The 15,346-nt window shown below is 54.2% G+C and overlaps 1 protein-coding gene across 2 annotated transcripts; it reads right to left on the bottom strand.

Moving 5' to 3' along the window:
• Positions 1-565: 565 nt before the first annotated feature.
• On the bottom strand, positions 566-15,313 carry OTOP3 (otopetrin 3). Of its 2 annotated transcripts, none has more exons than XM_030827373.1 (7): positions 15,092-15,313; positions 9,029-9,445; positions 8,801-8,937; positions 7,184-7,242; positions 6,805-6,923; positions 3,079-3,893; positions 566-1,312 (listed from the first exon to the last, which is right to left on the bottom strand). In XM_030827373.1, the coding sequence occupies exons 1-7, from the start codon at positions 15,108-15,110 to the stop codon at positions 1,142-1,144; spliced, it is 1,737 nt and encodes a 578-aa protein (XP_030683233.1). In that variant the 5' UTR covers positions 15,111-15,313; the 3' UTR covers positions 566-1,141. The 2 variants fall into 2 exon arrangements, with proteins under 2 accessions (XP_030683233.1, XP_030683231.1); XM_030827371.1 differs by having other exon boundaries at positions 9,029-9,412; positions 15,125-15,230.
• Positions 15,314-15,346: the final 33 nt, after the last annotated feature.

The following is a 15,346-nucleotide window of genomic DNA, read 5'->3' as shown; positions in this document are numbered from 1 at the left end:
CAGAGAAAGAGCCCGCAGGAGAGGCCATGGGGCCTCCCCAGGCAGCCACTGAGACAGCGCTGGGAGGGCTATGCTTGCTAGTGATTCACTTCGGTGGGGGTGGGTGAGGAGGAGGGCAGAGCCTCACCTGCAGGGCCAGGGCTGCCCTCTCTGGCCTCGCCCCAGGCAGAGCCCACTGTTTGCACTGGGCTCAGGGAGATGGATGGCCTGCCATACCTGTCCTTTCTCTTCCATTCCTGCCCCACCTGATGGCTCAGATCAGCCAGGCCTGGGACCAGCAGCCAGGGGCCACAGCCTGCATGGTGAGCCAGCTGCAGAATGTCACCGGGGGCTCTGTCCTAGAGAGAGGGTGTGCTGGGGAGGGGTGGGGGTGGAGAGACACGAGCCCGGACTTGTCTCTCCCACCTCTTCCCCTGGATCAGACCAAGGAAGAACTGGGTTAGACCCCTCCTGGCCCAGAAGCATGACTGTCCCAGCCCCACAGCCCTTCTCAAAAGGATCATTCCTTCCCACCATGTCCGGAGGAGCAGTTCTGTCCCTGGGAACAAATGCCACGAGCCTGAATGCAATCGATCAAACAAATAGGGTTTATGCTGCAGGAGAGAGCTGTTGAACCCTGCCTGGCAGCTAATGAATGAGCTCATTAGGAGACAGGTGTGTGGGGAAAGGAGCTGGCCTCCCAGCTCGGAGCTCGGAGCTCTGAGGATGTCCAGAGCCACACTTGGACCAGGTGCTCTTCTCGCAGCAGAGCGGGCAGACCCCTGAGGCCTGGCTGGAGAGGGGCGCCCCTCGCCAAGCTCCCCAGACTTGGTCATGTAGGTCTGACCCTCCCAGAGAGTAGCCATGAGGGGGCCCCTGCCAGTCTCCTGGGGTGCACCCTTGGCTTGCGGATTGTGGTGGGAAGGCAGGGGGCGGGCATGTGCCCAGGCCTGGCCATGGGCATCAGCAGCTCAGTGTCCAGGCCCCTGCCCTTGGCCTCTGGCTCTAGGCAGTGCCCTCCCCTTCAGTGAGGCTCTGGGGAGCAGGAGGCCTTGGGAGCCTCAGGCTGGTCTCCGCACCTCAGAACGAGGCATCTGCTCAGAGTCTGGGCTGCCATCTTCCCCGCCTTGGCACTTGGAGGTTCTGCTGGGGGTGGGGAGCCTCAGGCCCCCAGGTAGACCTCCACCAGGCCTCCCACAGAATGCATGCGGTAGAAGACCCCCAGAGGCAGGCCGAAGTTGACGATGGCGAACCATATCTGGTAGCCGTAGAAATCCTTTTCTAGCCCGTTCTCAAACTCTGGGTGTATGCCAAATGCAGGCATCATCCACAGCTGGGGGAGAGGATGTGCTGAGTTAGGGAAGGGCTCTCCTGTGTCCCAAGGCACTCAGTTCAGGGGAGGCAGCCCCCAAACCTGCAGCCCCTCCAGTGCCACCCCCACCTCCCACTCAATCTTCTTCTAACCCTTGGGCTTTCAGCATGAGCTCTTCTTTCCCCCAGATCTGTCGCGCCGTAGTGCAGAAGGCCTTAGCCATCCCCAGCCATCTCCGTGAGCTTGCCTGTGGCCAGCCTGAACTTCAGATGGGTCAGGAGACCCCAGGCTGCCGCCACGTGTGGGGAGAAGCAGGAATTCTCAGCGCGCCACCTGCTCTGTCAAGCTGGGCATCCCCACCCTGTACCCTGAGCTCGGGCTTCACTCCTCGGCTAGCTACTTTTTATTTTTATTATTTATTTTTTTGAGACAGATCTCACTCTGTCACTCAGGCTGGAGTGCCGTGGCAGGATCACAGCTCACTGCAGCCTCAACCTCCCGGGCTCAAGTGATCCTCCCACCTCAGCCTCCCAAGTAGCTGGGACTACAGGCATGCACCATCATGCCTGGCTAATTTTTATTTTTATTATTACTATTTTTTAAGAGACAGAGTCTCACTCTGTCACCCAGGCTGGAGTGCAGTGGCACGATCTCGGCTCACTGCAACCTCTGCCTCCTGGGTTCAAGCAATTCTCGTGCCTCAGCCTCCTGAGTAGCTGGAATTACAGGTGTGCACCACCATGCCTGGCTAATTTTTGTATTTTTAGTACTGATGGGGTTTACCATGTTGCCCAGGCTGGTCTCCAACTCCTGGCCTCAAGTGATCCACTCACCTCAGCCTCCCAAAGTGCTGGGCTTACAGGCATGAGCCACCGTGCCCAGACTAATTAAAAAATTTTTTTTTGTAGAGACAGGGTCTCCCCGTGTTGCCCAGGTTGGTCTTAAACTCCTGGGCTCAAGGGATCCTCCTCCATCAGCCTCCCAAAGTGCTGGGATTACAGGTGTGAGCCACTGTGCCCTGTCATTTCTGCTAGTTATGACCCCCTGCCCCCTCCTACCTTCCTGTCCAAATTCTACCCATTCCTCAAGGCTCAGATCAAACCTTCACGAAGCCTTCCTTGGCTACGCAGGCCCACAGTTCCTTTGCTGAGCTCCTAATGCACTTTAGAGCCAATTTGTTCTCTGCCTGGAACGGAGGTTTCATTTCTGGGGTATGTTTTCAGTGCATTGAGTGCTTGGAGTCAAACAACCCTGAGTTGTCCCAGCCCTGCCACTTACAGGCTGTGGGTACTTGGGCAGGTCCAATAACCTAAGCCTTAGTTTCCTCCTCTGTGAAAAGGGACAGCAATAGTGTCTGTTGCATGGAGTTACTGTGATGATTCAATGAAGTATAGAGATATTGCATGGAAAGGTGTACCTGGGACTTCCACCAGAAGCTGGGCAACCATTATCAACATCTTCCACTAGGAGTGTCTTAGAAAATCAGGTGCTTCCTGATCTCTTCCTTTGACTGAATCCAGGGATGATGAATTCAGTGGTGTCTTCCCAACTAGACAGGAAGTTTCTGGAGAGCGGAAGTCTTACATATTTGTTTGTGAAGAGCGCTTAGCCAAGTGCTTGGCACATTCACTCAGGCCAGGCACCCTGTAGGGAACTGGGGGGACACGCTTAAGCAGCATCAAGCTAGATGAAAAAAGATGTGTCCTTGATCCATCCCTTCCTGAGTGAGGCTTTCTGGGTCTGCCTGGCCACCTCTACCCCCCAGGCCCCTTAGCCCAGCCACTTACTGTGATATTGCAGATGATGAGGAAGAGTGAGATCTCCTTGAGTGCCCGCCGCTTCCAGTTGAGGTGGCTGTAGGTGTGGATGTAGGCCAGTGAGGCCCGCTGCAGGCCCTGGCCCAGCTCTAGCAGGGAGCCTCTGCGGGGAGGCTCAGCTTCCTGCTTTCCTGCCAGGCCCTCGGGAACTGCCTCCCACAGTGGGCACCGGTGCAGGCCCTCGATGATGAAGAGGTTCTGAGCGATGTGCTGCAGGATGAGCAGCAGCGAGTAGGCCAGGATGAGGCGGTTGAGCAGCTCATGTGGGCGCTTGGCCACAATGGCCACAATGGAGAAATAGGCGATGCCCATCTGGCCCAGTGCAGCACCCATCAGCAGCACCACATCCAGGCTGCGGGTAGGGTTCTTGACTGTGTCCAGCTCTCGCTCCTCCAGCCCGTGTATGGCTGTGCCCGCCAGGCACGCCAGACTCATGGTGGGCAGCACAGCCACATAGAAGGCATAGTAGAGGGTGAAGTACTGGCAAGCAATGGCAGGGCCACTGGCCTCGATTTGGAAGAGCACAAAGACGCACACACCTGCCAACAGCACCAGCAGGCCCAGCAGCGGCCCGAAGATGGCCCCGTGCAGGTGGAAGGCTGTGGTGCCAGGGTGGGCACCTATGTGGGGTGCCACGCGGCGGCCCACGTTCTTCCACATGACAAACAGCACAGAACAGCAGATGAGGCAGTACTCAGTACTGAAGGGGTAGAGCATCAGGAAGCCCCTCCGGAAAGCTTCACACGCGGTGGCATTGAGGCACAGACAGGTGTTGGTCTCATTGCCTGGGAGGGGGGCAGGGTGGGAGGGACAGACATTCAGGCAGGCCCTGCTCTGAGGAAACTGGCTACACAGATACCTCCCATTCCCTGCAATACCAGAGCTGAAAAAGACCCAGCCGCTCATTTTACAGATGTGGAAACTGAGGCACAGGCAAAGAAATCACAAATCTCACAGAATGGTCATTCTTTTTCAAAGGAATTGAAGACTTCAGATGCCAAGCTTATGCAAAGCATTAAAAACATGATGCCAGCCAGGCACAGTGGCTCATGCCTGTAATCCCAGCACTTTGGGAGGCCAAGGCAGGAAGACTGCTTGAGCTCAGGAGTTCAAGATCGACTTGGGTAAGATGGTGAGAACTTGTCTCATAAAAAACATGGCCGGGTGCAGTGGCTCATGTCTGTAATTCCAACACTTTGGGAGGCTGAGGCAGGTGGATCACCTGAGGTCAGGAGTTCAAGACTAGCCTGGGCAACATGGTGAAACCCTGTCTCTACTAAAAATACAAAAATTAGCTGGGTATGGTGGCACGTGCCTGTAATCCCAGCTACTCAGGAGGCTGAGGCAGAAGAATGGCTTGAGCCCGGGAGGCGGAGGTTGCAGTGAGCCAAGATTGTGCCATTGCACTCCAGCCTGGGTGACAGAGCGAAACTCCATCTCAAAAACAAAAAGCAAAAAACAAAAACAAACAAACAAACAAAAATTAGCCAGGTGGCACATGCCTGTAGTCCCAGCTATTTGGGAGGCTGAGGTGGGAGGATCACTTGAGCCTGGGAGGTTGAGGCTGCAGTGAGCTGTGTTCCCACGACTGCATTCCACTCTGGGTGACAGAGTGAGACTGTGTCTCAAATAAACCAAAAACCGAAACCCCAAAAACCCTCACATGATGTCTCTGGTGCCAAATGTCACCTCCACAGATTACTTCCTGGGCTCAAGGGAAAACCCGTGGCTGTGACAGTGGAACCCAGCGATCGGCCTTATCAGCACTCAGTGTCAGGTCATCAGTCATTAGTACCTTGCCATCGCTGTCCTTCAGAGCACACAGCATCACCTGGAAGAAGCTGGGGCCGAAAATATCTAACCTGAATCTAATCAAGATTTTGCCCATACTTCCAATTCCAAGGAAAAGTAGGGGAGAGGGATGCGAGTTAAACACTGCCAGGAGGAAGCAACCTGACAAGTCTCAAGGTCAGTGGGAAAACACCAATTTAGACTTAACCAAATGCATTGCATGTTTGAACCAACCATCTGTAAAAGACATTTCTGGGGCTAACTGGAGAAAGTGGGATATAGATTGATTTAGAGGACAGAATGAAGTTAAAGGATTTTGTTAACAATTGTATTAGCATTGTGGTCATGTGGGGGAATACGTCTCTTTTTAAAGAGATGCACATTGGGTCCGGCATGGTGGCTCATGCCTATAATCCCAGCACTTCGGGAGGCTGAGGAGGGAGGATTACTTGAACCCAGTAGTTTGAGACAAGTCTGGGCTCAGACATTTTTTTGTGAGACTCCATCTCTACAAAAATTTTAAAAATCAGCTGGGTGTGCTGGCATGTGCCTGTAGTCCCAGCTACTCAGGAGGCTGAGGTGGGAGGATCGCTTGAGCCCAGAAGTTTGAAACCGTAGTGAGCTATGATTGCACTACTGCACTCCAGCCTGGGTGACAGAGCGGGACCCTGTCTCAAAAAGAAAAAAAGAGAAAGAAAAAGAAAAAAAGATGCATACTGAAATATTTTGAGATATAATGTCATGATTTCTGTAATTTAAGTACTTCAGCAAAAATTAAAAATATATAAATATGGCCAAATGTTAATAATTATTATGCCTAGGTGATGGGTATGTCTTGTTCTTCTACTCATTTGTAATGCTTGAATCTTATTTTATTTTATGACAGTTTCACTCTTGTCACACAGGCTGGAGTGCAATGGCGCGATCTCAGCTCACTGCAACCTCTGCTTCCCGGGTTCAAGTGATTCTCCTGCCTCAGCCTCCCGAGTAGCTGGGATTACAGGCACACACAACCATGCCTGGGTAATTTTTGTATTTTTAGTAGAGACGGGGTTTCGCCATGTTCGCTAGGCTGGTTTCAAACTCCGGACCTCAGGTGATCTGCCTGCCTCGGCCTCCCAGAGTGCTGGGATTATAGGCGTAAGCCACTGTGCCAAGCCTTGAATTACTTTATAATATCAAAATCCATGATGTCACTTGGCAAAAATTCTCTCTTTGCACAGCTTTTCTGAGAAACGCAAGCAGAGTATATAGAATGCTCACAGTACACAGGAGTGTCGTGACTGATGCAGCGGGTATGTGAATGTGTGGATGTGCTGGGAGGGCTGGGCTGCAGGGCGTGATGGTGATGCCACCTGGGGTGGGGTGGGGCATGTACATACAGGTGTGGCTCAATCCCACAGAGCAGTGTTCCCATGTAGGGTATGGGATGCAGCCTCTAGGATAGGAGGTGAGGCATGTGGGACAATCTTGGGAGTTTTTTTCTGCCCAGAAATCTTCCGTCCTACCTGATTGATAAGGCCAGGCACCTGAAATTGTACTAGGAAGATATTCGTTTGAGCCCTGGAGGCTGTTGAGTTGCTTGCAAGTAAAATGCAAATAGCATGGGTGGGGTGCATACCTGAAGGACTTAGTGGCTAGCTGGGCCAGGATCAGTGGCTGGCTTGCTGATGGCTGGCTGGACACCTGGAGTTGGGTGCAGGGTGTCAGCACCTGATGGGGCGGCATGAGGACCACTGGCAAACTTCAGTTTTCTGTTGATTCCTAATCTGGCCTCTAGAGTTTGCTCCCAACTCTATAGACCTACTGAGCCTCATCTGTTTTAGAGAGTGTAGCGTGTATGTGTGTGTGTGTGTGTGTGTTTGTGTGTTTCAGGGCAAGGAAGACCTGGTCTCCTTTCCATACCTGTGGATTTTTCCATGAGGACGCCAAGCTCAGCTTCGATCTCTCGGTGCATGGAGTCATTGGTAACGGCCAGAACCCACAGCAGCAGGTTTGTGGCCAGGGTCAGCATCAGGCCACACCTGGGGGAAATGCCACACTCTTCTCACACACCCTGGCCGGCTCCCCAGGCGCCAAACCCTCACCATCCGCTGTTGGTGGGGCAACCACTCACTCCCAACCACTCACTCCCTAGTGTCACGCTGGCACTAGGACACAAGAGGCAGCCCTGGGGCCACCTAGGACACATCCCAGACTAACCTATAGCCCCAGGGCCACCCTGACCAGGGAAGTGGTGGGGAGGACAGAGAGGCCAGAGGGTTTGGGAGGGAGGAAGTCTTACCTAGTGAAGTTGGTCTGGACCTGAACACAGTCTTTGCAGTGTTTCCAGAGCACCCAGGTCTGAAAGAGACAGGGCCTTGAGCCCAGGGGCTGCTGGAGGTGGTGGGACGGCAGTGTGAGTTCCTGGGGCGCATGTGTGTATTTACAGTGAAAGACACAGGGAGAAAGACTGGGTCGGAATCTTGGCTCTACTGCTTCTTGCTGTGTGGTATTGAGTCAGTGGCAAACCATCTCTGAGCCTTAGTTGCCTCAGCTGAGAAAAGGGACCAAAAAGCCCACTCTTTGGGGAAATGCCTTCTTGTTGGGGGAAATAAGACAGTGGGAACGAAGCATGCAACACAATGCCTGGTGACAAGAGAAACCTAAGAGGAAGTTGGAGATTGTATTCTTTTCTTTTTTTTTTTTTTTTGGAGTCTCGCTCTGTTGCCCAGGCTGGAGTGCAGTGGCTCGATCTTGGCTCACTGCAAGCTCCACCTTTCGGGTTCACACCATTCTCCTGCCTCAGCCTCCTGAGTAGCTGGGACTACAGGCGCCCGCCACCACGCCCGGCTAATTTTGTTTTTGTAGTTTTGGTAAAGACGGGGTTTCACTGTGTTAGCCAGGATGGTCTTGGCTAGTCTCGATCTTCTGACCTTGTGATCCACCCACCTCGGCCTCCCAAAGTGCTGGGATTACAGGTGTGAGCCACTGTGCCCGGCCGATTGTATTCTTTTTTTTTTTTTGAGACAGAGTCTCACTCTGTCGCCCAGGCTGGAGGGCAGTGGCACGATCTTGGCTCACTGCAACCTGTGCCTCCTGGGTTCAAGTGATTCTCGTGCCTCAGCCTCCCGAGTAGCTGGGACTACAGGCGTGCACCACCACACCAGGCTAATTTTTGTATTTTTAGTACAGACAGGGTTTCACCATGTTGACCAGGCTGGTCTCAAACTCCTGATGTCAGGTGATCTGCCTGCCTCGGCCTCCCAAAGTGCTGGCATTACAGGCGTGAGCCACTGCACCCTGCTGAGATTGTATTCTTTTTTTTTTTTTTTTTTTTTTGAGATGGAGTCTCGCTCTGTCGCCCAGGCTGGAGTGCAGTGGTGCAATCTCGGCTCACTGCAAGCTCCGCCTCCCGGGTTCACGCCATTCTCCTGCCTCAGCCTCTCCGAGTAGCTGGGACTACAGGCGCCCGCCACCACGCCCGGCTAATTTTTTGTATTTTTAGTAGAGACGGGGTTTCACCGTGGTCTCGATCTCCTGACCTCGTGATCCACCCGCCTCGGCCTCCCAAAGTGCTGGGATTACAAGCGTGAGCCACCGCGCCCGGCGAGATTGTATTCTTAAGAGAAGGTTTGTGCGTGTAGGGAGTGTGTATCCAGGGATCTGCCTACATACGCATAGGCAGCTGGACTTCTAAGCGTCTACATTCGGTGACACGGTGTGTGTGTTGATGCAGGAATCCTTGGGTATGTGTGGACGTGGACACTTGTGTGAGGGGCGTGGTGTGTGTGCAAAGACCCTGGGACATTAGGTATTTGCCTGTGTGGCTGTTCCTAGGCATAGGTAGTGGGAGGTGTGTGCACGGCATGGGTAGATAGGGTATGTCCTCGGTGGTGTGGGGACGGGAGAAGCCTGTCACCTGGACGCCGATGAAGACCATCTCGATGACAGGGAAGACAAGGTCCAGCTGTGACTTGCAGCGGATGTGGCTTACATCGTAACCCACTCGGAAGATGTTGAGGCAGAAGGTGCAGCTGCCAAAGAGCACTAGGGAACCTGGCCGGAAGTGCGGGCGGGCGTTGGCACCTGCCCGGAACCGGCTCTCCCTCCCCACCGCTGCCCAGCCCCCCAGCACCTTGACACTCACCCCGCACCCAGAGGGGCCCCGCGTGGGGATCTTGGTAGAGCACGGCGTGTGGTCGGCGGGTGGTGCTTGCCGCATAGTAGAGAAGCCAGAGCAGGGAGAGGACCTTCAGCGTGGCCAGCAGGATCCACACGTCACCCAGAGTGACGGCCACCTTGTTGAAGATCATGCTGCAGATGAAGGCCCCACCCAGGAACACCACATTCAGGGCCAGGAGCCCCGAGAAGAGTTGCCCGGCCTTCTGGGCCTGCCGGTCCCGCCGCAGCAGCGGGGAGAAATGCCTCACCAGCCAGGACTTCTGCCGGGGCCGGGTGGCGGCCGCTGTCTCCTTGGCCGCCACATCCACTTGGTTCTCCTTCTCTGGGGCTGCTTCAGTCTCCTGTACTTCTGGAGAAGGCATGGGTGTAGACTCCGCAGGGGCTGGAGATGGAGAAAGGGTCCTGGGTTAACTGCCAGGCTGTCCTGGGTTCAAGTCCACCCTGCCCCTAACCTCTATGTGACCCAAGGTCAGCTATGCGGCCTCTCTGGTTGGGACATTGGAACTAATAGCAGCTGCCCCATCTACCTTACAGGACCTGAGGAGGTTCAAACAGACCAGGAGACCCTACGGAAACCTCCTGTGCTGCACATAAACATGGGGAGTTAGTTTGACTGGTGTGAGGATCATGTCCTCCCTCTCAACCCCACTTCCTGACTTGTGCCTCATCCTAAAGTCAGCATCTGCCTAGTGCCTGGTCAGTTTCCAGGGCTGTGACTTTTTGCCATGAAAAGGCAGCGGTGTCTTTCCGCCTTCTGGTAGGACTTTCACTTCTGACACCAGGGAGGGCAAGTTGGTGGCCTCTCTTATTCTGACCCTGATTGGTTGGGAAATGATTGCCTAAAATGTTTTGTAGAGAAGCATCTTGAGGCTGTGTCTGGGCTTGGTAGGGAAGAATGGTGTGATCTGAAACAATACTGTATTATGGGAACTTACAAGTACCTATATGGTTACTTTTAAAATGTCTAGACCAGCAGTCCCCTCGCCAACTTTTTTGGCACCAGGGACCAGTTTCGTGGAAGACAATTTTTCCATGGATGGAGGGTGGAGGGATGGTTTCGGGATGAAACTGTTCCGCTTCAGATCATTGGGTATTAGATCTTGGGGTTCCTAGATCCCTCGCATGCGCAGTTCACGATAGGGTTTGTGCTCCTGTGAGAATCTGTTGCCACTGCTGATCTGACAGGAGGTGGAGCTCAGGCTGTCATGCTCCCTCCTGCTGTGCGGCCTGGTTCCTAACAGGCCATGGGCCGGTACTGGTCCGCAGCCTGGGGACTGGGGACTGCTGGTCTAGATTATATCCATCAATTTCACAATAGGCATTTTCTGGGATGAGAGTACTGGGATTGGGAGTAGCAGACTTTTTAGCTTTACTGTTATAGTTTTTTTAAAAAAATTAGCACAGTACTTATGTAATTAAAAGTAATTTTAGGCTGAGCATGGTGGCTGATGCCTGTAGTCTCAGCACTTTGGGAGGCTCTGGTGGGAGGACTGCTTGAGCCCAGGCATTCAAGATCAGCCTGGCCAACATAGGAAGACACTGTCTCTACAAAAAAAAATATATATATCTATCTGTGTGTGTGTGTGTGTGTGTGTGTGTGTGTAACATATGTATTAGCCAGGTATGATGGTTTATGCCTATAGTCCTAACTATTCAGAAGGCCGAGGCAGGAGGATGGCTTGAAACCCAGAAATCAGCCGGGCGCGGTGGCTCACGCTTGTAATCCCAGCACTTTGGGAGGCTGAGGCGGATGGATCACGAGGTCAGGAGATCGAGACCACGGTGAAACCCCGTCTCTACTAAAAAATACAAAAAATTAGCCGGGCGTGGTGGCGGGCGCCTGTAGTCCCAGCTACTCAGAGAGGCTGAGGCAGGAGAATGGCGTGAACCCGGGAGGCGGAGCTTGCAGTGAGCCGAGATTGCGCCACTGCACTCCAGCCTGGGCGACAGAGCGAGACTCCGTCTCAAAAAAAAAAAAAAAAAAAGAAACCCAGAAATCAAGGTTGCAGTGAACTATGATTGGGCCACTGCACTCCAAGCTGAGTGACAGAGCAAGACCCTGCATTTAAACATAAATAAATAAATAAAATAATTTTAAAGTACATTAAAGGTTTAGGGGAAAGTTTCTGGGGTTGATTTACAATGTCTGCTGAGAGCTGGGACAGGCCCGGACCGGCACCGCTGCCATTCCCTTGACTTTGAAGGCACTGACTTCCATTTCTGTGCCCCTCCCCCTGTTCCCGGAAGTCCCAAGAGTGCCTGGCATAACGTAGGAAACATGATCTTTACCCTCCTCTTTTCCTGAATGTCTCCTGCCATTTCCTCACCTCTCCCAAGCATTCACACAGGCCAACCACTTCGTCACCACTTGCTTAGATCAGATTTTGGGCCATCCAATGCCTGCAGCTCTGAGTCCAGCATACTCTCCCCACTGGACACTCCTTCTTCCTGGTGGGACTGAAGTGCTGTTGAAGGTGGGGATGGTTCCGCTGCTTCTGGGTGCTCTCCTGGTGGGGAGGCTGAGCTGACCCAGAAGGCTCCCTAGAGACGCCCTGTTCTTCCCAGGCTCTTCCTTGGTCCTGTCGCTGCCCTTGTGCTCTGGGCTCAGGGTTCTAGGTGCTCACTGCTCCTATTCTCTTGCTTCCTAATGTCACAATCTCAGAGTGACATCTCCATCTCCACAACTCCTAGCAGAGAACTGGGTGTCGTTTTTACCTCTCCCCTCATCCCTTACATTCTCATAGGCCCCAAGCTTGTTCATTCCAGCTCACAAGTTGCTCTTAGATTTTTATTTATTTATTTTTTGAGCTAGGGTCTCGCTCTGTCACCCAGCCTGGAGTGCGATGGCACCATCATAGCTCACTGCAACCTTGAACTCCTGGGCTCAAGTGATCCTCCCAATTCAGCCTCATGAGTAGTTGGGACTACAGACATGTGCCACCACCTTTGGCTAATTTTAATTTTTTTTTGCAGAGACAGGGTCGCATTATGTTGCCTAAGCTGGTGTTGAACTCCTCGCCTCGAGTGATCCTCCTGTCTCAGGTTCCCAAAGTGCTGGGATTACGGGTGTGAGCCACCATGCCTGGCCCGGAGTTTTCTTGACTTCAACCACTACCTAGTCTGGGCTCCCTTCCTCGCTCTCTTGGACTGGTCTCCTTGCCCAGAGTGCCTCTCCCCTACTAAAAGTCCTGCAAAGGCAACTCATTGCCCTCAGTATAAAGTCCAAACTACTGACACAGCCTGCATGGCCTCTCAAAATGAGAGGTGTATGATTAGTATGGGCCTGGACAAGGTTCCAGGTTCTCTGTCCAAGGCAGGGTAGCTGCTGCTGCTTCCTGGTCTGGCTACAACTTACCCCTCTAGCATTGTCTGCAGACCCTACTCCCCTCTCCTTGGGCTACACCATCTTGCCGCACTTCCTGGAATGCCCCCAGTCTTTGCCCACCCCCTATCCTTTGCCTTTAATCCCTACCCCTTTTGCCCCTTAGGTAATTCTAGCTTGTCCTTCAGGACTCGGCAGAGACCCCCCCTCCTCTCTGTGGCCTTCCCTCGTCAGCACTCCCACCTCACCCCACGCTGACCACCCATCATCCTCTGCTTCCATTAGCTGCGTTTTGCTCTGTCTCTCCCTTGAGACCCCGGGCTTCAGGAGCTTCAGATGTGCCCTCTGTGCAACACCAGAAGATCCTCACCATATCTGGCTTGAAAATGCAACCTCTCCGAGCTCCCATTCTCCCCTTGTCATATTCTCCCATTCTCCACCTGCTCCATATTTATACCTTTTGCTGTTCTCTTCTGGGGCAGATGGAGCACTAAAACTTGAGCCTCTTTTCAAGTTTCTATAAATGATTTTCTCTCCCTTCCCAGTCCACTCTGTCATCCTTGCCCAAGTTCTGTCTCCTCCCTCTCCCACCTCCCCTGCCGTACTCAAGGCACCTGCCTCCCACACCCACCCAAGCCCAGGTAGAGAGCTCTGCATTTCTCCCATGGTCTCCTGCCTCCTGCCATCCCTCCTGAACACTGCTCTTCTTTCTGCCCCACCCTGCCTCCCGCCACTTGCTCATCCTCCCCACCCACCTGGAAAGCCTTCCTCTCTGCCTAAGCCTTCTGCTGCTACTTTGCTGGGGCCACTCCCCTCTATTGAGAGTAGGTGTGCCCTGTTTGGTGTGCTGTGGGTGTGGCTGGCTCCCATTAAGGCCTGGAACTCCTCCAGGACAGAGACCAGGTCCTGCTTAACTTGGACCCCCCAAACCTAGTGCAGATGTGACATTCACCCAGTGTTTGCCCACTAACTCTGGCATCTTTTGGGGAATTTTCAGCACCAGAGATCCTTCCCATTGAACTGTTTCCAGGCTGGCTGGGGAGGAGACTCCAGATGATCTCTATCTTTCCCTCCTAAGCTCCCCCACCCAAGTTGAGCAAGGCTGGGGCTCACCGGGATGCCTCCCTGCTCCATATCTCCCAACTCTAACTGCTCTACATCACCTTCCTCAAAACCCGCACCCTCTCCTCCAGCCCCCAAGCAGGGTAGATTAATGATCAAGAGCTCAGATTCCAGCAGTTATTACCTCTGTCATCTTAGACTACTGAGACTACTACAGAGAGCTACTTAGACTCTGTGCCTCAGTGTTGTCATCTGCAAAACGGATACACAACTATGGAATAGTAGCTGGTGCAAAGTAGATGCCCAATAAAGACTTCCGGAACGAGGCTGGCTGCAGTGGCTCACGCCTGTAATTCCAGCACTTTGGGAGGCTGAGGTGAGCGGATCCCTGGAGCCCAGGAGTTGGAGACCAGCCTGGGGAACATGGCAAAACCCTGTCTCTACAAAAAATACCAAACAATTAGCCAGGTGTAATGGCATGCACCTGTAGTCCCAGCTACTCGGGAGGCTGATGTGGGAGGATTGCTTCAGCCTGGGAAGCTGAGGCTGCAGTGAGCTGTGATCGCGACACTGAACTCCAGCCTGAGGGACAGAGTTAGACCCTGTCTCAAAAAAAAAAAAAAAAAAAAAAAAAAAAGGGATTAATGCCGAATAGGGGCTTTGTCAGAACGACATGATTTAATACATGCAAGAAGCACGGGTAGAGAGTAATTCCGGTAATGCCTGGCACCTGGAAGGCTCAGTGTTGGCTATCTCTGCATTTCCTTCCAGTTCTTTTAAGGTCCTGGAGAGCTGGGAAGGGTCAGGACTACTGGTGAATTTCAAGGGTGGATTTTATTCAGACTGGAGGCCTGGAGGGGACACTGGGGGACAAGGTTCCAGGTTCTCTCCCTCTGGGGTCTTTGCCCTGACAGTCTCCCCCGTCTCCCACCCTGGAGTCCAACCCTCCAAAGGCCGCTGGAGTGAGCCCTCAAAGGAGCGAATTTGGTCCCGGGCTGGGCAGGGGGCAGGACTGCGCATTTTGGGGTCTCGGGCAGAAGGCCAGGGCAAGGGCACCTGGAACTGACAGGACTCCGCCGCCCCCTGGCACGCCCCTGGGCGCGACGCCAGTCCAAGGGAGGGCCGGGACGCCGGACTGGTTTGTGGGTCTCGGTTGGAGTGGTGATGAAAGCCGCGGAGCCGTCGGGCCCGGCGCCTGGCCCAGGAACGCAGGGCCGGCTCCGAGGAGGCTGCTGAGTGCGGGCGCCCTCGGGATTTCCTTCAGAGCCATTTTAGGGACTGCGGGGCCGGGGGCAGCCGCTTCCTGCGTGCCCCAGACCGGGCGTCCAGACAGCCCCAACCAACCCCACACCCCGGGCCTCCGCGCCCACTTTCTGCTGTGTGGACCCGGCTGGGAGGAGCCGCGCCCTGAGGCCCTCTGTGCCCCCGGGGTCCAGGGAAAGGAGTAACCGCGAGGAGCCCGGGTTGGGGGGCTGGTGGAGGGGCCGGCCTCGGATCAAAGGGAGTTGACCTCTCCACAGTCACCCCGCTTTCCCGTTCCAATCCCTGCAGCCCCTACTCGTGAACCCCTCTTTTGGGGGCGTAGTATGTGCCAGTGTCTGGGGTGCGCAAGCTGGGAAAGTTCCGTCGGCGCTCCTGGCTTACCTGAGGCCTGGAGAGGCATCGCCGCGGGCTAACCACCGACTGCGGGCGCTGAGCGGATCGTCCGTCCAGGTGAGACCGATGCCCGCGACGCCCTACCCCAGCGGGACTGCGCAGCCGCCGCTCGGGCTCCGCGGCCCATCGATTTTTCTGTTGACTTTGGAAATCTCATTAATCCCTCGTTAATTACCCTGCCGGGGGCTCGGACCCAGAGGGTGCAGCCAATTGCGAGGCAGCTGGACAGGCGGGCGGGGCTGA

The sequence above is a fragment of the Nomascus leucogenys genome, chromosome 14 (assembly GCF_006542625.1).
Source record: "Nomascus leucogenys isolate Asia chromosome 14, Asia_NLE_v1, whole genome shotgun sequence".
NCBI lineage: Eukaryota > Metazoa > Chordata > Mammalia > Primates > Hylobatidae > Nomascus > Nomascus leucogenys.
Note: the sequence above shows the minus strand (reverse complement) of the source record. Positions and strands in the feature narration are given on the sequence as shown.

What these genes read in the sequence shown, in the direction of transcription:
- OTOP3 (XM_030827371.1), bottom strand. Translation starts at nt 15,230, where the DNA reads ATGGGCCGCGGAGCCCGAGCGGCGGCTGCGCAGTCCCGCTGGGGTAGG. An exon ending in TGGTCTTCATCGGCGTCCAG is followed by an intron (nt 7,243 to 8,800) that starts GTGACAGGCTTC and finishes TGTCTCTTTCAG; the next exon opens with ACCTGGGTGCTCTGGAAACA. An exon ending in GTCCAGACCAACTTCACTAG is followed by an intron (nt 6,924 to 7,183) that starts GTAAGACTTCCT and finishes CATTTCCCCCAG; the next exon opens with GTGTGGCCTGATGCTGACCC.